This window comes from Micromys minutus (genome assembly GCF_963924665.1).
Source record: "Micromys minutus genome assembly, chromosome: 23".
NCBI lineage: Eukaryota > Metazoa > Chordata > Mammalia > Rodentia > Muridae > Micromys > Micromys minutus.
The window spans coordinates 31354112-31379208 of record NC_137958.1 but is presented as its reverse complement, the minus strand read 5'-3'; the positions used below and the strand labels follow the sequence as shown (position 1 = coordinate 31379208).

The 25097-nt window shown below is 42.6% G+C and overlaps 2 protein-coding genes across 4 annotated transcripts in view; one reads left to right on the top strand and one right to left on the bottom strand.

Annotated features, from left to right (window-relative positions):
* The window catches only part of PON1 (paraoxonase 1), a 27476-nt gene extending 11508 nt beyond the window's left edge, over positions 1–15968 (top strand). Inside the window, exons 5-9 of the mRNA XM_080936057.1 lie at positions 2794–2920; positions 5863–6063; positions 7469–7550; positions 11969–12097; positions 15572–15968. Of these exons, the coding sequence (XP_080792183.1) occupies positions 2794–2920; positions 5863–6063; positions 7469–7550; positions 11969–12097; positions 15572–15730 (698 nt within the window). The 3' untranslated portion in view covers positions 15731–15968. The remainder of the gene's footprint in view (positions 1–2793; positions 2921–5862; positions 6064–7468; positions 7551–11968; positions 12098–15571) is intronic.
* A 7939-nt stretch (positions 15969–23907) lies between these two features.
* Positions 23908–25097, bottom strand: part of PPP1R9A (protein phosphatase 1 regulatory subunit 9A) — a gene marked incomplete at both ends in the record, with an annotated part of 233371 nt that continues 232181 nt past the window's right edge. For all 3 annotated transcript variants that reach the window (XM_080936475.1, XM_080936476.1, XM_080936477.1), the window contains one exon: positions 23908–24108. In XM_080936475.1, coding sequence (XP_080792601.1) covers positions 23908–24108 — 201 coding nt within the window. The remainder of the gene's footprint in view (positions 24109–25097) is intronic.

The following is a 25097-nucleotide window of genomic DNA, read 5'->3' as shown; positions in this document are numbered from 1 at the left end:
CACATATACATAAACAATACACATATACATATACACATACACATACACATATACATACACATATACATACACATACACATATACATACGCACATACACATATACATACACACATACACATATACATGACCTTAAAGCGCACCCCACAGTGACAAACTTCCTCTAACAAGGCCACACCTCCCAACAGTACCACTTCCTACGGGCCAAGTATATTCAATCTACCACAGCATCCATGTTAAGTAAGCAATGTAAAAAATCATTTCAATGCGGAAAAATGCTAACTATTTGAGACTTGTAAAGCCAGCCATTTATAAAATGATATTCAAATTATGGCCACAAAATAGCTATGTGTCCAGCTTTAGTTATACTAGGGTTCCCATGTGAAACTCTTGGAAGAAGATGCATGCATTTGCAGTTCCAGCTCTTGTAGACACGGTGCTTCCCTGCACGGCCCTCTTGGTGCATAAACTATTGAGTGGCTGGGTGCTCACTATTGAGATGCTCATTTCATGTGGATGTTTTAAGCTACCTGTTCCCACCCACGATGCACCTATCCGTTGTCATTTTTCGTTTACGTTCGGTGCCATTTCCTTTGCTCTATAATAATTCTCCAACCCAGTTAGTTGCACACAGAAACAGCTGGAAATGTAAAAACCCCAGTGTATGGGCTTCGACCCCAGAGAACTGACTTCTGCTGACTCGAGTGTGGCTGGGACAAGAGTTAAGACTTGATCATTGACCCTCATCATCCCCATTCAGGGCCCCTTCTTCCTCTTTCCCCTTCCTTTCTTTCTTCTCCCCTTTCTCTTTTTTCTACTACCCATTTTCTCCTTCAAGAGCATCATTCCCCATGCTACTCCTGCTTCTGCATACAGCTTCCGTTCTCTTCACCAGCTCCCCCTCCTCCATCACTGAAATTCTTTGAGCAGTCAGTCCCTCATACCTCAGCTCCACGTTTCCTGCCTTTTTCCTTACTTCTCTCTTTCACATCTTTCAAACTAGAGCCACTGTCCGTGCTATGTTCTAGGAGAATACCCCCAAATATAGGCTGTTAATATTATTTTCTGAGGGTTCTTTGTAGGTACTTTGTGTTCCTCTCCTCTGATCACTTTCATCTTAAAATGTCAAACACCAGTTTTATGTTCAGACATACATTTATATACTTGCCAATGATCTTTCTATATGCTCAGCCAGTCTTTGTCACTGTATTTTCTTCTCAAAATATTTTAAGTGGAAAGAATCATAGTGTTTTGTGCACTATTAGCAGACTTTTTTTTGTAGGTAGCTACCACTTTTAACACTCTGCCCTGGGTTCCTTTTAGTGTCTGTGAATTTAGACCCACTTTTGGGGTTCTTGGGGGTCGGGGTCGGTTGTGTGAGACCCGTGGAGCATTGACATTGCCTGACTATAAGAAAGAGGTGTTTTTTTGTTTTGTTTTGTTTTTTTTTTTTTTTTTGCTCTTTGCAAACCATGTGCTTTTGTGCTTTACAGGGTGAAACTCTTACATGTGGATCTTCTATACACATTTTTGAGGATCAACTTCTAGAAGTAGAATCTCCTGTATACAATATGAATTCTAGTTTTAATCTCCACTTTTGTCTGGGGATTATTCCCTCAAGGGCTTTTGATCCTTCCTGTCCCTTTTTGTCTTTTTTTTTTTTTTTTTTTTGGTTAATATTATTCTGATAACACACATTCTACCCTTTCTAAGCTAGAATTTCTGCTGCAGCCTCGGGGCATGCCATTTCTTGCTCATGGTCCCAAATGATTAAACCTAGATCTTACCCTTATCCCCAGAAAGAGCTCTTATGGTCCTCTCCCTCTGCTGCTTCAGCACCCCACTTTTTCTTCTCTCGGCTTTAATCACAACTTCACTATTAAGGAACCTCATGCCTCAGGGCTTTTGTAGATTCTCTTCCCTCAACATGCCATCTTATTTGTCCAGATAAACGCATGGCTTACTCTTGATTTGTGAAAGTCTCTGCTCTAATTTCATCTTGTTGGAAAGAAGGTCCCTGAATATCACGAAGACCCTAAATTATCCACTGACTCTTCATCATATTATAATATCTCTCTGCAGTACTTAAATCTAACATGAATTAAAAATACATGTGTCTTAGCTGGTTTTTCTGTTCACATCTGCTTAACAGTGTACCAGTTTTTTTAGAAACCAAATTGATAATGTCAAAGGTTTCAAGAGTTGTCTCGAACCTTCTTGACCACTTAGAGCACCTTTTGATAACTTACTTCTCCTCTCCTTTTAATCTCTGTGTCTGTCTCTGCATCTTTCTGTCTCTGTGTCTCTGTCTCTGTCCCTCTCCCTCTCCCCCTCCCCCCTCTCTGTTACATCCTTACTGAGGCATGTGTCATCTTCCACTGCAGGCAAGTTCACCATGCACTGTGTAAATCACACACAAGCACAGCATGTGGTCCAGCTCCCACACCTTCGGTCCTTTAACCCAGCTTGGTATCCTGGAATGATTATTTGAACTATCAAAGCTTCAAAAGCTGTCTGGAGTTTTGGTGCTAGTGATGCTCACTCTAAAGTTCAGGTTTTGTTTTGTCTTGTTTTCTCCTGTGAAGTTGTGAGTCTTTAGAGCTTGTCACTAGCTTCTCCTTTAGCCACTTTTCTTAGGAGCAATCATGAGTGATTTTTCTGTACAAAGATAAAAATCTTCCATCCACCTGACATCCTAAGTACTCGTTTGAGGTGGGTGGAAATTGCTTCGGGTGGGGTAGACCTGACAGCTGAGCGCTTTGTTAATGCCTCCAGATTTGTTGTTCATCTCTCAGATAACGCTGTGTACCTACTGGTGGTGAACCATCCGGACTCCTCATCCTCTGTGGAGGTGTTTAAATTTCAAGAAGAGGAAAGATCACTTCTGCATCTGAAAACCATCACCCACGAACTTCTGCCTAGGTACTGAGGTGTCTTGTATGTACAATTCCCTTAACTGCAGAAGATGGCTTATCCATGGTTAGTTTTTCTTCTGGACCAGGGAAAATTCAACTCTTCTGTATTGTCTTCTTCAGAATGATTTGAAACCCTGGGACACTAAAAGTGGGCTCATGCCTTTCTTCCTGCATATTCCTTATTCTGGGTGGACACTGCAGCCAACCTCCTATCCTAAGGATCTCTATTCAAGCCACCCCCCTCAAAAGTCTTTACAAGGCCAATCTTAATTAACTCTATAGTTTTTTAATATGACTTGGCTAGGCGAGGCAGATTCCTATGAATTTATTTAATCATCTTAGCACAAATGCTGGGCGAATTACCCCCAAATGTTTTTTCTCTATGCTTTATTGGCTAATTCCCAGCTGAGCAACTCATGCACTTGCTGTTTGCATCTCGCCTGGGTTGTTTCTGCTCCATCAGTCCATCCTCAGGGGGTATTTCACTCAGCCACATGCTCCTAGACAATCACATCTAATGGAGACCTCCTGATTTCTCTGCCTTTCCTTCTCTTCCTCCTGCTCTTTCTCCTTCCCCTGCTCCTCCTGCCTCCTCTTCTCTCCCCTTCTTCTTTTTCTCATCATGGTCCCTATCTGTGACCCTGCAGTCTGGTGACTGAAGTCCGGTCAACCTCTATTCTCCCCAGTAATTGGCTGTCACCACTTTTATTTAACCAATAGATTTAAATTAGGGAGTATGGTTTATACAACACAGGCTATTGCACATGAGCATTTGCTTGTCTGAAGGCAACCAGATCGTGGGGATCAGAATTAAGCATTTGTATACACATCACCAGACCAACCTCCAACATTATTAACCTTTTCATTTTGTCTATGAAGAAGTAGTCTATGGGGCCAGTGAAGGATTTAAGGCAATCTAATATTATCTCCCCAAATAACTTATAATTTTTAATATGGTTTTCTAGAAGCCCAAAATCTTCCTGTATTAAGAACGGCATTTATCCACCGTGCTTTCTACAGATTTAGATCTGTACTTGTTGCTGTCTATTGGCAAAGCCTTGGCATCTAGTGGACAATAAGAGTGCAAGGGGTCTCAGCTACAGTCGGGTGCTACGCAGACTGCCTTAAAGATGTGCTTTACTGACTGGGAGCAGATCCTTAAGTTGGCATGAGTATTATGCCACATGTGCTTTGTTTTTAAGACCTGGCCTCTCTGTGCCATTGTCTGAGATGACAATGTCAGCCATTAATGTAGCCAGGATTAACTTGAAGCCAGAGCTGGTACTCGTAGTCCCAAGAAATTACAAAAATTATTATTTTTCTTTTAGTTACTATTTAATATTGGGCACCTCAAGTGTTTCCAGTTTTATAGAACAAGAATGCATTTTTTTTTTCTGAGCCAGTTGTGAAAATCTTCTGACTTGGCAGGATAGAGCACCACAAGTAACCAGAGCACCACAGTTAACTAGACTCTGGCTCTCTGCACACAAGGATTGATTAGTACGTGCATTTGTCAACTTCATACTATAGGGTTGTTTATGGTATTCATCTTTGAACTACTAGATCTGTCATAAGCTAATCATGTTAATAACAGCATCACGGCTATTGTTATTGGTCTGTTATGCATACGAGACATTATGGCAAGGCTTTTACATTCACGGTTCCATTTAATCTTTACCCAGCATGCCAAGCTACAGAAAGAACTCTGAGTTTCAGGAAGTTGCTCAAAGCCGGGTGACATGCTGTGGCCCCACGTTGTGAAAATAGCAGGCAGACTCAGATTCAAACAGTATATCAAATCTCAAAGCTTCACACCACTCCAGTCTTCTCCTTTCCCACAGAGAATAGCATACTAATTCCTACAATCTGCTTTAGAACGGGAGGTCAAAGCACCTCGTCAGTTAACTCCATGGACATTTCCCCCGACTGCAGTAATAGTAGCTGCAGGTGATGGAGGACTTCGTGTCTGGCTTCCTGCAAAGCTGACAGCATTGGCTCATTGTAATTCCCACAGTGATTCCATAGTTGACATTCTGGGCCGTAGGCTTTTCTAATGAGCCATGCAACTCTGAGAGGAAAATCGTTTGAGCTCTTTTTACACATGAGAAACTGAGGCTCTGAGCTCTATCTCACTCGCTTCTGAGCTTGGCTGCGTCACAGCCGATGCCTTTGCCACGATACGCTTCTGCAGTAGAGCAAGGATAATTTTCTCTCAGTCCATGCCCCCCGGGACCTTCCGTCACCTCAATCAGCAAGGAATGAGTCACTTATGTGTTTGCTACTGTACCTATTAAAGCTGAAAAATAGAGTCATATATCTTACATTTTCAGTAGCACCGAGAGAATGCCAATCAGAAAGAAAAGAGCCAGACTCCCGTTTCGGAACATTCCTGCTCACAGGTTCCTTCGGTTAAGAGGCACAAAACTTTATGGCAAATGCTAGAAGAGACCATGATCCTTCCGTCACTGAGAAGGACACTGGGGCCCCCAACATGTGAAAGGATTGATCCACCCCTAGATCACACAGCTAATAATACTTAAACCACAGTGGTAGCTGGTCAATGTTTTTCACTCTGTGTTTTAATGAGGTTGATTGACAGCAGACAGTGCCACGTGTGCTGATTCATCTTGCTCTGATAATGTTCACACACACACACACACACACACACACACACACACACACACATGCCACAACACTATGTTTACACTACAGCTCTATACCTTTCATGTTTCAGTGCTAATAATCATCTTATTATCTTTGGAGATTGGCTAGGACTGATGTCATAGTGATACTGGGCTATCCCTGATGCTCTGAAGATTTCATCCCATCTTTTGATTTTAAGACTAGGTTTCAGTAAATCCCAGTGCATAGTTTTTTTGGGTTTTTTTTTTTCTTTTGCTTTAAACTGTTACCTTTCTATGTATAATCATGTGTATTTTTTAATTGCAGTATCAACGACATAGCTGCTGTTGGACCTGAGAGCTTTTATGCCACAAACGATCACTATTTTGCTGACCCATACTTACGGTCCTGGGAAATGTACTTGGGTCTGTCATGGTCAAATGTAGTTTACTACAGTCCAGATAGAGTCCAGGTGGTAGCAGAAGGATTTGATTTCGCTAATGGCATTGGAATTTCCCTTGATGGCAAGTATGTGTGCTTTCTAAAATGGATTTGCTTGGCGTCTCCATGTATAGCTTTAGAGCACAGTTCTTGCCTATGTCATATAACTATGTGTGGTGTTGTGTTGTGTTAAGTAAGATGGAATTGTAGAAGATGCAAACACTACTGACATCTAAAAATTCTCTAAGTGAATATAGTGTGTAGCTGGGTCTGTAATATAAAAAGTTTCTTGTACCAGAATGTAAAGCAAGACCCTGGTTCCCTCCTTAATCAGAAACTCTTATTCTTAGATTCCTTTCTATGGCTGTAGAGAGTTCAATCAAGGATGCTTATAAAACAAAGCCTTTAATTGTGGGATCACAGTTCAGAAGGGTGTGTCTGTGATGAGCAATAGGCAGGCCGGTATGCTGTTGGAGAAGTAGCAGAGAGCTTACATGTTGAAGTGGGAATAGGTGCTAACTCAGAATGCCACTGGATTTTTAAACCTGAAAACCCACCCCCCAGTGACATTCTGCCTACAACACACCTCCTAATCCTTCCCAAACAGTTCCACCAACTACAGAATAAACATTCAAATATATTGGCCTGGGGGAACCAGTCTCCTTCAGTCCATCATTCTTATTGTGTGAAAGAGTCAATGTAACTGTCAGTGATGCAGTCTACTATCTCGTTATTTTTGCAACCAACAGTTCACAGATCACTGTTGGTCTGGACACCACACTTTGGGTAGCATCAAAGTTCTTATAAAATCTATCCATTATCCATACATACCAGTTCCACATCTTACCTGAACAAGAATTTCCGACCATCAGGAACAGAGTAAAAGTAATGTCGGAAGTTTTTTGTTGTTCATATTTTCTCTCATCCCCACAGACAATAGTAACACACTACTTGTCTCATTGTTTTAGAGTATACTGTGCTAAGTTTCAGCAGGAATCTTTATGGTGTATGGTGTTACTACCCTTTGATCATGTTCCTTACCCATGTTAGGATCAGGCTCAGAATAGAAAGGAAGGAAGACTTCTTTCCATAGGGAATAAACATTTGTCTTTTCTTATACTTTCTCTGGCCTGAAACAGAGGACTGTCATTAAAAAAAAAATTTCCCGATGCTCCCCGAAGCTAGAACTTGCCACTGGGTAGACAACTCAGAGGGATTTGTCATTTTACAATGCAAATATTAAGAACTGGTATTAACATTGAGGTCCTTCCCTGCTGATCAAGTATGAGTACCTATATCCTTGGGTAAAGCCTTTCCTGTGAGTAAACACATTGTGCCCTATGTACTCAAAGAGCTCTTTCAGAACTGAGTTTGCCTTGAGATAAATTCCATTTTTTAGTTTCTAAGCAAAGTTCCACTCCAAGACAAGTTTTCCCAACTCATATTCTGGCATTGCTTCAAGCACCTTGACGGAGTTCTTTCTTCTTTGAAGGTATGTCTATATAGCTGAATTGCTGGCTCACAAGATTCACGTGTATGAAAAGCATGCTAATTGGACTTTATCGCCATTGAAGGTAGGATTATTAACACTGTAAGTTTACCGAGTGATAATTAGATTCTAATTGATTTGTGAAATTAAAAGCAGGAAGAAAGGAATTCTCTAATTTGAGAAGGTGTGAAGCAATTTTTCACTATTTGCTTAGGAGCCATCAGTGTTGTTGTACATTTCTTGTTCACTTTTACTCTGTGGCAGAACAGAGAACAGTAAGCCAGGCATCTCACCCAGGCAACTCTGAGACTTTCTGCTCTAGACAACTTTAAGATGATTTTTCCCAGGTCTCTACCTCAACCCTGCTACTCCTTCCCACCCTCACCCACCCCTCTTCTCTCTCTCTTTCTCTCCGATCCTCTCTCTCTCTCCCTCTTTCTCTTTCTTTCCCCTCTTTGTCTCCTTCCCTCCCTCCCTTCTCTCTTCCTCCTTCCCTCCCTCCCTTTCCCTTCCCTCCCTCTTTCCCTTCCCTCTCTCTCCTCTCTCTCTCTTCCTTTCCATCTCTCTCTTTCTCCCCCTTGTCTCTTTGTCTCCCTCCCTCCTTCCCCTCTTCCCCCTCCCTTCTCCCTCCCTCCCCATTTATGGTGATAGAAATAGACCCCCTCATATCTCACAGTTTCCCTATACAATAGCCACATGCTCACAATGGCTGCTCCCAGATCTGCCCGTATGGCCACCTCTCCTTTTTTGAGATATTCCCAGGGACCCAGCAGCAAACCCTTGGCCCTTGTCTTCCAGGTATCTGTGCTCTCTCATCTTTCACTTCCTACTAATCCATCCCTAACCCAAACTCCCAAACTACTAACAGCTTGCACACCAGCCTCACCTCTCCATAGGTTTTGACTCCTCAATGTTGTAATCCTTGCTTTCAGCAGCTATTACCACCATTCTATTCATTTTACATTTCTTTACTATCTATAGGATCCACCAGGACAGATTTTTTTTCTGTTCATTAGTAGAAGAATGCCTAACATCTAGCAATCATTTAGCAAACATTTATTTAATTACTATGATAGGACTCACTACCTATCAGGTCTTCACCTTTTCCCTCTTCTAATTCTGGTCTAGGCTAAAAGTTTTGGTCAGAAAGTGTAATTTCATAAAGGGGAAGAAAGAAGACTTATGCAAATAGAACATTATAAAGTGGCCCCTGTCACAAGCCACCATGCTGCCAACACCCATGCCCACGGCAAGAAACAATGTCATTGGCAATTGTCTGTTTCTGTCACCATGTCCCAGGAAATATCAAATCTAACATCATGTTTGGCATTAAAAATCATCAGCAGAGCTAGTTTAATATTAGCTGCAGAGAAACAAGAGTTCACACACTCCAACTGGCTTAGGGAATAACAAGAGACCAAGCTTATAACAGTAGGTACAACTGGAAAGTGAAAGTTAAGGAATGTTGCAATAAAACTCAATTCAATATACACTCAAAACGGAATTCAAAGGCTTTGCTCCTGTAGTGGCAGGGATTAGATCTGGCTTTCATGTTTGGTAACAGAACATGGTTATTTCTCATCATGACAACCAACCTAGCAGAAGCCACCCTGCCAAATGCAGTGACATTCATCCTTTGGAGGAATCATGTGAATTCCTATCAGTCCAGGAATGCTCTGGAATACCAAGAGATTTGAGCAATTTATTGAAGTTAATTATCAAACCTGTGATGAAGGTGAATGGTACATGTGCTGTCCCAAGTGTGGTCATACAATGGGACATTATTCAGTTTTACCAAGGATGGATGAACTTAAGACATTATGCTAAGTGAAATACGCCAGAGAAAAAGGACAGATATCAGGAATTCACTTATTGAAGGACCTAGAGCCATCCATGGTAGTTCATACCTGTAATCCCTGTGTTCAGAAGGCTGACAGGGAAATTCTGAGTCAGAGGCTATCATGAGTTATATAGCAAGATATTATCCCCGCCATAGAATAATTAAAATATTTTAAATTTACTGGAATAACAAAATGATGGGAATGAGGAATGGTCACATAACAGTTGCAGAGTCTCTCTTGGGCTGGTTGAAAGCTCTAGAGATGGCTGGCTGTCGGGGGCAGTCGCATAAACATGCGCCTGTACCTGATGCTGCTCCGCTGTCCACATAGAAATGGTTGTGGTGATGTCACCTGTATATTACCACAGTGAAAGGAATTCACCTCTTCTCCAAGACTCTGAGACTCGGCCACATTTCAGTCAGCTTGAGTTCTCAAAATATCCAGACGTCAACATAAACAAAAAAACAAACAAACAACAAACAGTTCCTTATTTAGGGCATTTGTTTTAGGAAGTTCTGGGATCGCATCCTGGCCCCATTGGGGAACGTGACAAGCACTTTGCTGATGAGTTACCTTATCAACACCCCATCTAGGGTCTTATTTAGACTTGAGTATCTTCCACAAAATAATAAAAAATACATATAATAATGAGAGGGGGAGGGAGAGAAGGAAAAGGGAGGGAGAAAGGAGGGAGGGAGAAAGGAGGGAGGAAGACAGAGAGGGGAAAGAGAAAGAGGGAGGGAGGGTCGGAGAGAAAGAGAGAGAGAAGAGGGGTGGGTGAGGGTGGGAAAAGTATCAGGGTTAAGGTAGAGACCTGGGGGAAATCATCTTACAGTTGTCTAGAGCAGAAAGTCTCAGAGTTGCCTGGGTGAGATGCCTGGCTTGCTGTTCTCCGTTCTGCCACAGAGTAAAAGTGAACAAGAAACGTACAACAACACTGATGGCTCCTAAGCAAATAGTGAAAAATTGCTTCATACCTTCTCAAATTAGAGAATTCCTTTCTTCCTGCTTTTAAATACTATTTACAACACAGATTTACTTTGTGTTGAGTTGACTTGTTGAGATCCTAGGTTTTCTAACTTCCCCATGTGTTACTTTGTCCAGGCATCTAACATGGAACCCAGATAGCATTCCCACTAATAGTGAAAAACATACCACTAGTATATACAGTGGAAAGATGTAGAAAATGCATTCTCTTTGGAACGTTCTTTTACATATGTGTGTTTGTTCAGCTGTGAGATGGTATGCCGATGCTCATTGTAATGGTTTTTATTTTATGTTTGTTTCACTTTATATTTCATTTCATTTCATTTTGTTCACCTGGCTAGGCATTGGGTATTTACAGGGCAGGAGTGCATTTGAGGACCTACATCAGGCTGTCTGCTGGATGGCGGCCAGTCTTTGGCGAAGCTCCGTCTGTCCAGTGCTCTGCCCACCCCAGGTGCTAAGTTGAGTGCTTGGCAGAGTAGATGAGAATCATGTGCACAGTGGATGGGCTCTGAGGGTTCCCCGTGCTCCTCTCACGCACATGGGGGTTCTCATCAGCCTTCCCTGCTCTGTGTTAACGGGGGAACACTAGATAACACCTTTCCCACACTGAAAGAAACTAATGTTCACCCATAAGTAAAGAGCGGACACTGGGTAGATGGCTCTTGGGGGCTGGGAAGAGTCAGGAGTAGAATCTGACCTGCAGCTGCTTGTTCAGCCACCTCCTATGGCTAATGCAGCCTGTTAGGCTGCAGGCTGACAGTTTCCCTTGACAGTGAGTGTGAAGCTCCGCCATGTTGGCCGAACCCTCTAATCCCTTCGTGGACATGCGGGGACAGTTCTCATTTTGAGCAGGAAGCAGAGGGCAGTGGCAGCACATTACAGTTGCCTACCCACGCTCAGACCTTTCCAGAGAGCCACGACCAGTTATTTCCCGGGTCCCTGGGTACTGAGATCGCTGGCCTCAGAAGTGCACAGAAGATATTGTTTCTCTGGTGAGAATTAGAGGTAAACAAATAGATGGGATTTCTTCCCGGTAGAAGGCAGCCAGGATGATGATTGGTGGAATTAGGGATTGTTGCTATTATTTACAACGCTGGCACAAAGCCACAGCAGCAATCTGTGCAGCCACCGTACGCTTGCTGCTTGTATTTAGAGAAGTAACAGCAAAGGAACAGGGAGTTGAACAACATCAGGAAGCAAAACCAGAAACTTTCCCTCAACTTGGAGGCAAGAATTAGACCCTAGGTGATCATTATTTTCCTGCCTACACAGCCTACGACCAGCCATAAAGAAAGTTCCAAGTCCTCCACGTTCCTCCTCAGAAATGAATCTACATTTCTTGTCTAGTTTTTGGAATATTGATAACCATATCCCAAGCACATGCTTCTCTGTAAAGAATGGATTAACGCTACACGTAAATAAATTTTTGGTTCTTAGATTCATGTACGGATGATTTCACTTAACTCTTAAAAGCTAGCCGTTGTTTTGCAAACCATCCCCTACACTCAGTGAGTCTTTGAACCCTACAGAATGGTCAGAAGGCCAGATCCACCCCTGCAGTGAAGCTGAAATGGGCTGAATTGTAGTCCTGTGGCCTAGAGCAGGGCCGTCTCCTGAAGTGTCTCTGGGCAGCTCGTCTTATGCTCACCCTACTTCTTTCCTACCTGGGCAGGTCCTCAGCTTTGACACCCTTGTGGATAACATCTCTGTGGATCCTGTGACAGGGGACCTCTGGGTTGGATGCCACCCCAATGGAATAAGAATCTTCTTTTATGACTCGGAGAAGCCTCCCGGCTCAGAGGTCAGTTTACAAGGTGACGTGGACTCAAGCTGACCCTACCCACCGGGTTTCAATTGAAAACACCATTCTCCCTGGTTTTCACAAATAGGAGAGGGTATGTCACAGATGATCCAGGTGTACAGAAGCCAAAAGGTCAGCGGGGGTGTTCTGGTGAGAGTCCAGTAAGGGCACAGATGGGCCTTTATTGTTGGTTACCTTGGGGAGAGGTGGTTTACAAAGTTGTGGACACTTTTGTATAAGGACACCAACAGGAGCTGACACCGTAACAAAGGTATGTGTGTGTGTGTGTGTTCGAGAGCTTGTGTAAAGAATGGTATAGAAGAAGGAAATGAATAGTGTGTTGGGAGTACACCTTACCTAGCATGTGTGTAACACTGGGACAAAGCACAGAAACAAAACAAAATGCACTGACAAACAAAAATGCAGGAGTGTTTGAAAGTAGAGCTGAGAGTTCAGCCAGTCAGGAGTCATTTGTAGGTGGAAAAAAAAAATAAAAGGCTGGGGTTTAGGATCTACTTCATCTCCTCAGGCCTTTCCAGCATGCAGGAAGCTGAGCTGGAGAGGCCCCGTCAAGCAGGCTTTGGTACAAGTCAGAGCCTGGGGAGTGCAGGCCCGAAGGCTGGTTAGGACCCCCAGCAATGGGTGGTGCCACATCCTTTTGTCAACAGTGAGTTCCTCCAACTTAGGAATTCACAGTAGTTTAAACGATACTGCGGTGTCACATTGATGGGCGGCATCCATTTGCTATCCATTTTTCTGTATCACCTTCCTGCCCCCCTCACATCTCTTCTCCATCCGGGGCATTACTACAGCCTCTCTACATAGCTGCTTCTATAGTTCCCGTGGCTATAAAACCCAGGGGTACTCAAGTTCCGTATGTGAAATGGTATTCTAACATGATCCATGCACACCCACCTTTGTGCATACTTTGTGTCTGTGCATATGTGTGAGATTGTGGGCCTCTGTATATGTGCACATATAGGAGGAGGCCAGAAATCAATGTTTCCTATCTTCCCAGTTGCTTCTTCACTTCACTGTCTGACACAGGGCTTCTCCCCGAACCCCAGGTTTGCCAATAGGCTAGAGATAAGCCAAGGATCTGCCTGACTCCACTTCCCCAATGCTGGGATTACAAGATCAAGTCTCCATGCCCAGCTCTTCTTGTGGTACTAGGGATCTGCACTCAAGGAGTCACACTTGCAAGGCAAGTGCTCCCACTGACAGAAAGGTCTCCTTGACCACTTCTGCATATTTAAACCTCTTCATATCACTTATAATACCGCTCTCACTGTGAATGTTATAGTAATAGCTATCCTGCCTTATTTAAGGCATAGTGATAGAAAATGAAAGTGTATACTAGGTATACACATGTATGGATATCACACATACACATATATACACATGCCTATTTCCATCTGAGGTCACCTAGATCTGCAGACGTGGAACCGATGGAGAAGGCTGACTGTATAAGGCAGTACAGAGGACCAGCATATGGCCATCCTATCTAAACATTCCCAGTCAGGCTTCTCCTACCGTGATTATAGGACTCCAAGATCGTGCTTTGTCCACTGTCTTTATTAGGCAGGCTTTTTTGAATTTATTTACAGTGCAAATAATAAAAATGGGAAGCTCATTTGCCATCAGCACTTTCGAATAACCTATCCAGTGATCCCTATTTTGACTTTTTATTCCATTTATTTGTGTGTTTGTGTATCTGTGTGTATGTGCACATACAAGTGCATGCCATGACACATATGTGGAGTTCACAGGACAACTTGGGGGCGGGAGGATTGGTTCTCTCCTACTGTGTGGATCCTGGGAATTGGACTTGGGTTATCAGGCTTTGCAGTGAGACCCTTTACCCACTAGATCTCACCGCACCTATTTTGAATTTCTAGTGTGTAGTAGGTATACCTGTTGTCCCATTCAACAACCTGGTGTAACTTCATTATTATTTTATTGAATGAATATGTATTCTTAAAGCTTGGTTTTAAATCAGTCTTACAATAGTGGGGTAGACAGACACAAAGACAGACAGACAACACACACACACTTCCTTTATCTTGGGATTGAAAAAAAAAACATCTAATATGAATGACTCCCAATTGTGTTATCTCTAAATTTACAGGAAATTATGTGCTTAATGCCAATCTTTTGTGCCTTTTGCTAAGGTTTTTTTTTTTTTTTGCTTTTGGGCTTGCTCAACTGTATATTTAATAGAATTGAAGAAATGCTGTGGAGTGCTCAGCATATAAAAGAGCTGAGCAGAATGCTCAATTCTAATTGTTCTTGCTTGCTAGTTTATCTAGTGAACTTGGGTCCTTTGCTCTAGCAAGGATTTGCTTTGTTGTTTTGGTGGGAAAAAGAATTGCTCCCATACTGATGATGAATTTGGTAAGGGAAATAGAATACAATAATTTTAATACACCGACCATAGGAGATTTAGTTCTTATGAACAAGAGAGGCTTATTAAACTGTGGTACATCCTTACCTATTTCTTTGTAAGTAACATGTTGTCTGTGGAGCTAGCTATGTTCCAAGCCACTTGGACTCTCTCACTGATCCTTTTATGCCCAGACCCTGGCTTCCCCATAGTGCCACACTGCTATGTAATGATGGTTCTTTTTTCCTCAAGTCACAGCACTGTATCTTTGTCAAATATACAAAGAACTGAGAAGTAATTCGGTCTCACCTGTCTAAGTCTGCAGTGAAGACACAACTATAAATGGGGACACCCCCACATCCCCTGCCTCAGCAATACGTTCTTCATATTAGGTTTTTGTTACCTAAAAGTACCAGGTACTAGCTATGCCATATGGCAAATTTAATATGGAATACATGATCAGTAATGATGCGATAAAATTTCTCGGTAAAGTGAAGGAAATTAAACTTAAAAATCCTTTCTACTTAAGAGGTAGGACCTTCAACACAAGAGTGGGTAAGTATGCCACAGAGAGATGGCTTCTTGGGTCAGCTTTCACTTTTGTCTACATTGTAAAACAAGATATTTTGAGGCATAGCCATGCGCACACACACGTGTAACCCAATACTTAAGAGTCTGAGGTAGGGGAAGTGCAGCTTCAAAGCCAGCCTCAGATATGTACAAAGAGTGTCTCAGTGTAATCAACCAACTGAACAATCAAACCATGACTCCCCAAACAGAAATTCAATGTTTGCATTCCATTTCCTCTGTTCCTTAGTGTGCCCTAATGTCTCACATCCAGGCTGTGGTGCTGGTTTATACGCCCCGCCTCACCAACATGTGCTCATATGCGCAATGCTAGTGATTGTCAAGGATCACATGATCAAAACCTGATCAATCACAAATGAGGAAACAGCTTCTTAAAAATAATTTTAGAACAGAACGCAGTTGATGAAATTAGATGAGATGTGTCTGGGGGAGAAATATCTCCAAGTTTAAAGTTGGCTTAAGTGACTTAACAAAATATTCACCTCATATTGTTTCTACGACAGGTGCTTCGGATTCAGAACATTTTATCAGATGACCCCAAAGTAACTGTAGTTTATGCAGAGAATGGCACGGTCTTGCAAGGTACGACAGTCGCCTCTGTGTACAAAGGAAAGCTCCTGATTGGCACAGTGTACCACAAAGCTCTTTATTGTGAACTGTGACAAGATGGCCGGACCCATGTCATTGGAAGCGAGGCCATCATTGCAACCCTTTGCCATATTGTAAGGTGCCTACCATGGTGATCTTCCGCTGACCAATGCATGTTGCCCTTAATCTCAGACATAAGGAGGTATGAGAAGGTTTCCTGGTAATAGATCCTAACTAGCAATGTTTTCTTGAATGTTAGTTTTTTGGACTACTTAAAGACACCACTATCAATAAAAAGAAATCTCTCACCCAGATGGGTACATTTCTCAAGTCCCACCTAACTTGTATTCTGATACGAATATCTAATGTTCCTACAGGTTTATATGCTAAATGTTTGGTCCTCATCTGGGGACAGTATTGGGGACTCTAGTAGGTAGGAGCTCACTGATGGAAGTTTGTCACTTAGAGGCATGCATTCTTGGGGTACATCTGGTCCTCAGTTCTTTGTTCCCCTCTGCCTCCTATTGGCTCTGTGGTGAGCTTCCACCAGACACTAGGGTTGAGTTGCTGTCTCATTGAAAGCCCAGGAATAGAAGAACCAGAATGTTGGCTGAGACCCCAAAATGAGCCAGAATGAGTTTTTCTTATAGTTATCTCAGGCAGGCTGTGATAGCATTGGGAAAAATCAGCAATACCTTCTATGCAACTCCAAACACACTTCCCCCATAACAAACAACCCCTGAAATGATGTGAGTGTCTTTCTGCATTGCTGTCTTTCCTTAAGGAGAGAGTGTGGTCAGTCAATTTTGGAGATTATTAGGTCACATAGGGACTTCCAGTGTTGAAAAGTATTATCATGAAGACTACTCTCAACACTTCATGAAGCCAATGGATGGACCAGCGCTGCCAGAAATCTGGTTTCCCCTTTCTCTGCAACTTCCTCAGGAAACAGAACCAAAGTTCCGCTCTCTCCTGGAGGAACAGTGCTTTGGTGCATTGTTTTCCAACCGGGTCTTTTCAATCTGCCCATAATTACAGCTTGTAAGAGAATCTTATGTTCTTTGGGAAGGTTATCACACCCAAACATGATTCCTGTTGTCCAAGCTCTATTTATATTGGCCCAAAGAAAGAAAGGATTTGCTTCCTTCTTAGCGGCTAGGTTCAGGAGTGTTCTATAACCGAAGGACTCAGTCCTGAGTGCCCCCTCCCCAAGCCCACACTGATCAGCTGCTGCAGAGATGAGTTTTGCATTTGTTTCTGTTTTGTTTTGTTTGGCTTTACTTACACTGCTCTAGCTTGCTGTGAAGACCAAGAAAGTGGGGAGAGGAAGATAAAAAGTTAAAAAAACAAAAAACAAACAAACAAACAAACAAACACAAAGAAAACCCAGAAAGCCCAACAACCCTTGGCTATTTTCTGAGAGATGTGACTAAGAAGAAAATCTTGTTTCTTATTCTGGTTATGCAACAAGAGATGTTCAAGTACCATTGTTTGTCTGTTTTGAAGACAGAACCCCAGTGCTGCATTATTTCTTGTGATCATTAAGGCAGCCACTTTGGAGATGAAGTATTTCTAAGATACCTGCCATAGCATTTATCAGGTGGTGGCTTTGGGGGGGGGGGGTAAAAGGTGTGAAGCATGTTTTGATGAGAAACTGAAGGCTGTTTATCATTTAAGACCATAGACTGAAAATATAAAACAAGAACAGTTTTCGGAGCCATGAATCGTGATATATTCTAGTCATAGGAAGTTAAGGCAGTGGGGTCGTGAATTCCCAAGCCAAGATAATATAGGAAGTAAGAGCTCATCTCGAGACAGCCAAAATAATACTAAATAAAAATGATTTTTATAAGAGAACTGCTTTCCTCACAGTGCAGTTGAAGTGATTTCAGACAGCTCAGCACATGACACAGGTACCTGTGAGTGTTCATTTACCCCAAGATCTCCATCACTCACATCCTGGGGGCCTGCATCCAAGACTGTCTAAAGAAGTTATGGGATGTTTAACAATTTCCAAAACCGAGGGGAACGGGCTAGAGTTCCTTACTCCATGAGGCCAAGTGAGCAGTGCAGTGAATAGTGCTAGCTCATTTTACTCTTGCTTTCTTAGTCTTGGACATCATGAAAATGGCTGGCAATAACCCAGTGCTCTAGACTGGACCCGATTCCTTCTCAGCCTGCTCCTTGTGTGAGGCTGACTGCTTAATGGATTTGTCATCCATCTTTTTCTTGCTGATGAATATTGGGAACTTGATGGTAAGGCTGTGACAGAGGGACCAGGGAAGCAGAAACCAGTGGGCTCCAGCCGGAGGCCCTGCTCTTTAGCTTCATGCCCAGTTCTATAATTGTGCTTTCAAGTGTAATTCTAGCTGCCAATTTACACTTTGCCAGGGTTAGAACTTATTTTTAGTTTCATTTCCATGAAAAATGTGCACTGTGATCTTGACGGGGAGAGATGTTTTGACAGGTAGTTCAGGTTTACCCAGTCTTAGTTGAAGGTGGAAATGGAAGAGGAAAAAGAAAGAGCAGAGAAGCAAACATGGACTCCGAGAGACCTCTGTATTTCCTTTTATTGCATTCATTATCTATCAACAATAATAGTCATTGGCAGGAGGTTTATTTACACTAACGAGTTAAGTTTAATCACAGGTATTTTTAGATGGTCATAAAACAATGGGCCACTGACGGCAGAGTTTGCTTTGAATGCCTCTGAAAACTGAAAAGTAAGGAATGGCTTTGGGAACAGCACACACTAATCAAGCGCCAGAGAACACATCAGATGTGGCATGTTTCTCCCATGCAAATGACCAGACAGCAAAATGTACAAATTAAAAAGTTCAGGTACTGTGCTATGCCTACTCACCAGACATAAATGCTTTTTAACCACTTCCCCTTTAGTAGTATATAAGGGAAGATGAACATAAATCAAATCTTACAGTAGAACAGAACTTTATTCTCCTTGTTCTTTTCAGCTGCCTGGTCTTGTCAGTGATCTATTGCAGATGTCCAAGTGGTTTCATCAAAACAGCATTAAAGAACACAAAAGCAGTAGTTGTGACATTAAATAATACTGAGGAGAGTCCGAGTATGCGCGTTGAGAGCTGTTTGTTACTCACTGGTCCTGATGTTGTTGAAAACAGTTATCGAGCTTCAGCGTCACTTCCTGCCTTTTCTTTTGTAAAGGCAAATTTAGGGTATTTCTGGCCACTTGTTATTTCATAGCCGAATGCTTAAATCTTTAACAAGAAACTTGTGTGAGTGCATAAAACAGCTGAAGGGAATGATATACACAGCTTCCAACAACATACACTCAGAACCCATTGTGTTATTTTCGGTGGCAACCAGAATGTCGTTACAAGCAGATGGTTGAGGAAGTCAATAGTGGTCACACGACAGAAATATTGCCACCAGAGAGCCAGTAGTCAGCGACAGAAACATCACGGCTACTGAAGATCTACCCCATTTTAGAGGTGCGAGCTGATACACAAGAACACACAGTGCAATCTAGTCAAGAAAACTGTGGGCGACCTGCAGTTGAAAACGCTCAAAGCTGCATGATATCTTCTGAGTTCTAACTAAAAAATGTGCAATCTTGACATCAAAGCATTAATCAAACATCTGAGGAAAATGTACCTCACTAAAATACAATACCAAAGATATAATAAATGAATTTTTACCAAAATATATAAACATTTAGAAGCATAAGTGCAGTTAGTAGAATACTTACATTAAAAAAAAATCTCTTAAAATCTATGAGCCATTCAATGCATATGCAACGCAAAAAGCAGCAACAATGCTTACAGGCCAGGGTCCTAACTAACATCACTGTAGTCCAGGGAGTGTATATTTTTGTGCCATGTGCTTAAGGTGTATATGTGTGTGTCAGGTGGGGGATAAATTCACACACTCAGCTCTGACACCTACACAAGTGGCATGCAAGTAACTGAGAACTTGTGGCGTTTTCTCTTACTGCTTGCACATTGTCCTGCAGATTGCTGGATCCCTAATGGTCTGGGGGTTGGGTGGGGAGTGGGTCGGAGCAGGGAAGCATGGACCTTCTTCTGCCCCCTACTCTGAGGATCCAGATTCAGGTGCTTACACATGAGAGTTTTACGTAACCGACATCCCAGAAGACAACTTACGTTGGGGTGAGAAGCTCTGAGTTACTCTCCAGGGGGCAGTTTACTGTGCAGGCCTTTTTCCTTTTCCTCTAACTGGTCACTCCAGCTTCTTTAGTTTACTCTTCAAGGTATTAATATATGTTATCTTTGGTGTTATCCCTCCCGTCCCCCAGTGATTTGGATCAAGGCTAAATTTCACAGGACTTTAACTGTTTGAGACTAAAGCAAACAAAACCGGCCAGTATACTCAGTGTGCCTTTCAGGACCGAATGGTGAAACAGACTTCCTGTCTTGAGACCATCCCCTCCCTTTGTCCTCGAGATGAGACATTTTGGAAGAAAGCATAGATTTACAAGGTCTGTTTGAGAACTAGACACAGGCAGGGCCATGACTCAAAGAAATCAAGAAATCATGTGAAAACTAGGCCCAACCTTCCCTAATTACCTTTTCCCCCAAGGTACCACTAGGGGCTTAGTGTGAAGCAAGTGACATCAACCCTCCTAATGCCTGTCCTCCAAAGTGAGATGTTCTTTATCACCAGCTCTGCAAAAAGAGGCTTTAGTCAACCCAAATGATATTTGGTAATTTTTAACTATCCCAGTTTATGAAAGGGCAATATGCATCCAACATACAGAAGTTTCTTTTAGAATCATTTGACTTCTATCTTCCGGAAACATCTTAAATACCCTTGTTAAATGGTGATGGTCCTCCTCAATTTTATCTAACCTCTCATGTTTATAAATGAATTAGAACAGCTGTATAAATGCGATCATTTTCTTCTTATATAATTTCCGGGTGCAAGTTACTCCTATCAAACAAAGATTCTAAAAGAGAATTCTTCATTGTCAGCACAATCCATAGAGGCCCAGCTGCTAAATCCAACTTGTGGACATTCTTACAGCTTAGGCCTGTGGTCTTTAAGATCTCAGGGTAAACACTGTCCAGCATGAACAGCAGGGTAGTGGGAGAACTCACCCTTCTGCTACATAGAAATACAAGATAGGTAGTCCCGTGTTGTGCCTCTTGCAAGCCGAGTTTGGCATTAGCTCCTTTCCTAGTGTGATATAAACTACTGTGGTATTTAAAAGTCTTCATGAGGTGGGGAGTGGGAAGTACATTTTAACCCCAGTGAAAGGATGGCAGATGTCTTCACACAAGCTTACCTGTCATGAAAGTAGTGAGAGGCTTATTAGAGTAGGAAAGTGGAAGGGCATGGTCTCTGCTCTAACAGGGCCCTCCTGAAGCTGGGGGAAAGACAGGAATGATCACATAAGGATAAGTCATTTTAAAGGAGGTGATCCTAACCACAGAAATCCAGGACAAAGTTCTTTAGTGGAACCCAGACACGACTACTACAATGCTTTCTCCCTATGGCAGGGCCTCACCATGTAACCCCACCTTGGAACATCACCTGTACCCCAAACACTTTTGGTCTCTGGTGGGGACCCACTAGCCTTCACTAGAGTATAGTTCACAATATGCAGACAACCCCCTTTTATTCATTTGTTGAACAATTGTCCAAAATCCTTAAAGTCCATGAAGCAACGATTCTCTGTTAAATTGTGTAAACCTTGAAAGCTACAGCACTAAAGAAAGAATTGTGCAAGACGTTGGAAACTCAATTATTTTCATGCACCACAGTCAATAAAGGAGCTAACCAGAAATCAAAATGCTCACAATTTCTGAGGCCCTTGACTTTGTTTCCACACTGGATCAACCAGCCCATCTTTTATCCTTTGCTGAACAGAGCATTCAAGAGCCTTTTACAATTTTACTAGTTTTAAGTAGCAATGTTAAAATAATTTGTTTTGGTCTAAGATTGCAATAATTTAACTTAAAAGTCAAAATGACTGAACTATAAACTAAATGATGTAAGAAATATTAATTTGATTTGTAACTGTCAGATGAACACTGATCCAAGCACAGAGTGTTAATAAAGTTACAGAAAGAACACTGTACTTAAGAAATGCAATGTAAGAGGTCATAAGTTACAGGCAGACGTATAGACATTTCCAATATATACATTCATTCTCAACTATCATCAGATTGTAAACACAACTTAAATGACCACCCTTCAGTTTCCACTCTGGAAAATGAACACAGAGAAGTCTCCAGTGCAATCCAGCCTTTTTTCCCCCAGAGAAAAGAAAAATGGCTAAAATTTACAACAGCAAATACTAGGACTGCCAGGTTTTTGCTTAGTCTTCTGGCATTAGGAAAGATTTACTGAATGTGTAGTTCAGTAATATGTCTCTTGTTCTCAAAATATTAATAAGTGGCAAAGCGTCAGGCCTCATAAACAGGCGCCCAGTACCCTGTTCCGCAAGGTGAGCATGAGGCAGATTTGGTCTGTGCAGAGCCCACTACCACTCCCGTATCACGTTTCACACTGAAGTGGGTCTGTACCAAAAGAACCGAAACTTGGCAGAAGTGCACTGGCGCAGAAAAGGAAGCAGGCTCTGGGGAAAGAGCAGGAATAAGTTTCTAGTTCAGAAAAATCTCAGAATTCATGTTACAAAAATAGTAATAACAATAAAAATGAAAAGTCACAATGTTGAAATACAAAGTGAGGCCACACAGGCAGCCGACCTCTACCCTAGCAGATTCCTGTCATAACTCCGGAGCCTGATGCAGCCCTGCATACCTGTGCATCCACGAGATATGCACAGGCATGTGGGCAGTGCAAGGACCTGGTGGGGTAAAGGAAGTAAATACCCTGAAGTCCAAGGACCCATCTGGCCTCCAGCTCTACTTTGAGATATGTCCATCATAAAGTAGATGACGTCGGGTTTTAAAGAGTTAATGCAGTAATGAGTTAGATACATAAGCAAAAAAAGCAAAAACTAAAGGCAAGCAAACAAATAAAAACCCTCATTGTGAAATGTCGCAAAGTTTCTGATCTTCTCCTCCCCCAGTCTCCTGCACTCAACAGGCTAGAGAAATACTGAAGTTCTTCATACTGGACTTAAGTAAGACCCGCTCTTAGTCGTGAAAAGCTGTCCATGTACTGTTCTCAACAAATCTGGAACTCTCTAGACTACGGAAGAGAAAGGCTCAGAAAGTCACTCAAAATGTCTCTAAAATGTGAAGTATGGCTGTCCTTCACAGGAAAGAATTTTGTATGCATTAAGAAAGAAAAAATATTGTCTGCTTGACTGTTAATCAAATCTTAATCTCCAACCACATCTCTAGGTTTACATCCTTAAAAAGACATTTGTTAAAACACTGAGACTGCTTGGGAAATTCTGAGCAGAAAGTATTTGACAAGTTCACGATGTGTCACAGGCTGGCCGAAAGCCAGCCAGAATTCCCAGGAGACAAACCTGGAGATGTTGGTTTCCTTAAAAATCGATTTTCTGTTCAATTTGTTTCAATTTGAGGGAAGGTGTGTGGTGTTGGTCAGTGCCACTCAAATGCTGGGCTCCCAGCACTGGCAGACAAAGCAGCAGATGCCAACATTCATGGTGCCACTATACTCTGACACCTTCTCTTTTTTGTTCAACAACAACCGGAGGAAAATATCCTCCAAGCCCCAAAGTACACCCACATTTGTGTGCTTAAGGCTTTTTACTTCTTCTAGACTTAATAAATAGCTACTGTTTTCCCCTTGTTCTGATTCTCAGTTCTACAAGTGCTCGCTTTCCCTCATAGGCAGTCTGTGCTGGGCACCCTCCTCCCTACACTGGAACTGACTTGCTCTTTAGTCAGAATCAAAGGGCGCTTCCCCATCTCAAGACAGGCAGCCTCCCCTCACGGATAGTTGGAAGCTACTGTTTTAGGGGCTCTCACTGAGAATTCTGGGTCCTCCACTCACAGCACCAGACTGAGTCCTGCTCTCGTTAGCTGGGTTAGCCTGGCCCTACAAGTGGCACTGCACGCTTAACACAGCATGGGATGTTGGTACGTAGGGACTAAAGTGACACTTCTGGTTTGTCAATAAACCAAAGGTGGTGGAGAGGGGTTATTTTAGGAGGTTAAAATCAAGAGTGCATTCAACACACAGTTCTTTAACCGCCTACAGTGGTGTTATCCCCAACAGTCTCTTCATCCTCTACAGGAGAGTGGGGGCAGGAAGGGGCGGGACTTCTCTCAAGCTTCCCCACCTTCTGGAAGAGGTGAGGCCTCACTGCTCAAGGTTGCTCAGTTGTGGAAGTCATCTTTTCCGACCTTTTCGACTTCCTCTGCATTTGCTCTTGTTCCTTCCTCCTCAGCTTTTCTCTTTGTTTTTCCATTTTCTCCTGGGCCTTGCGAGCCTTCTCGAGAGACATCTTCATTTCCTTCAGTTTTTTTTTAACCAGTGCCCGGTCCTGGGATGATGTCATTCCAAGAGCCTACAGAGGAAACACATGTACAAAAGGAATCTGAAAACCTGCTGACCTCTTTGTTGATGATGAGGAAAACATCACGCCATGTTTAATCTCATGACCTTCGTTAAATGCAGAAGAAGGAGGTCAAGGCTGAGGAAAAGCAGACCACATGTGCTAAATTCTGTATGCACTGAGGATCTGTGCTTTGTTCTCTGAAGTTCTTTGCAAAATACACTCCAGGAGCCATTAAGAAAATGCTTTCCAAATTGATGACTAAGGCGAGAATAAACAGAAAAAGCATAATCCTGCTTCTCCAACGTTCAGCTGAAGTATAGCTAAACATATGGATATCTTCAAAGGGTGACTGAGAGCACCTGCTGTTACAGAAGGCTCCAAGAGGGGCGGGGAGATGAAATGGTCACCCTTTGCCAGTGTCGTTATTTACAATGAGAACCCACCATGTCTCTGGGGAGGATGCCCAGGTCAGCATCTCTCCTCCACTGTCTCCCCTAAGGCAGCCCTAAAGGATGCCTCGTTACAGTGACTGGGTGGCTATCAGGTTGCAGTTCAGAATCAGAGGAGATTGTTGTGTACTTTAAATGTTCCATGACCTTCAGCATCAGCAGCAGGATGCATCCATCTCCCTAACAGGGACAGTTGTCAATGGGGCCTTCAGATTCACAGCTATTGATTGATCTCTAACCTTTTCAAAGACTGTCAAGAGATACTCATCTATCCATCAGCCTAGCAGTGGGGAGGGGTGTGTAGAGCTGGCTGTGCCCTCCTCTTGCCCTTTCTCAGTAGAGTTGGGTACAACCTCCGTCTCCAGGAGACGGGCCAGGTGGGTGGAAATGAAGGTGCAGTGGAGGTGACAGGGAGAAGGCTTGCATGTACTGGGGAAGAAAGTTGGAGACGTTGGTTCAGCTTCCAAGTAGTGGACAGGAGGGGGTGAGGCATGGAGGAGAAATGAAGAAAAGAAGATTCAGACTAGCCATTATTAAAACTTAACAGTG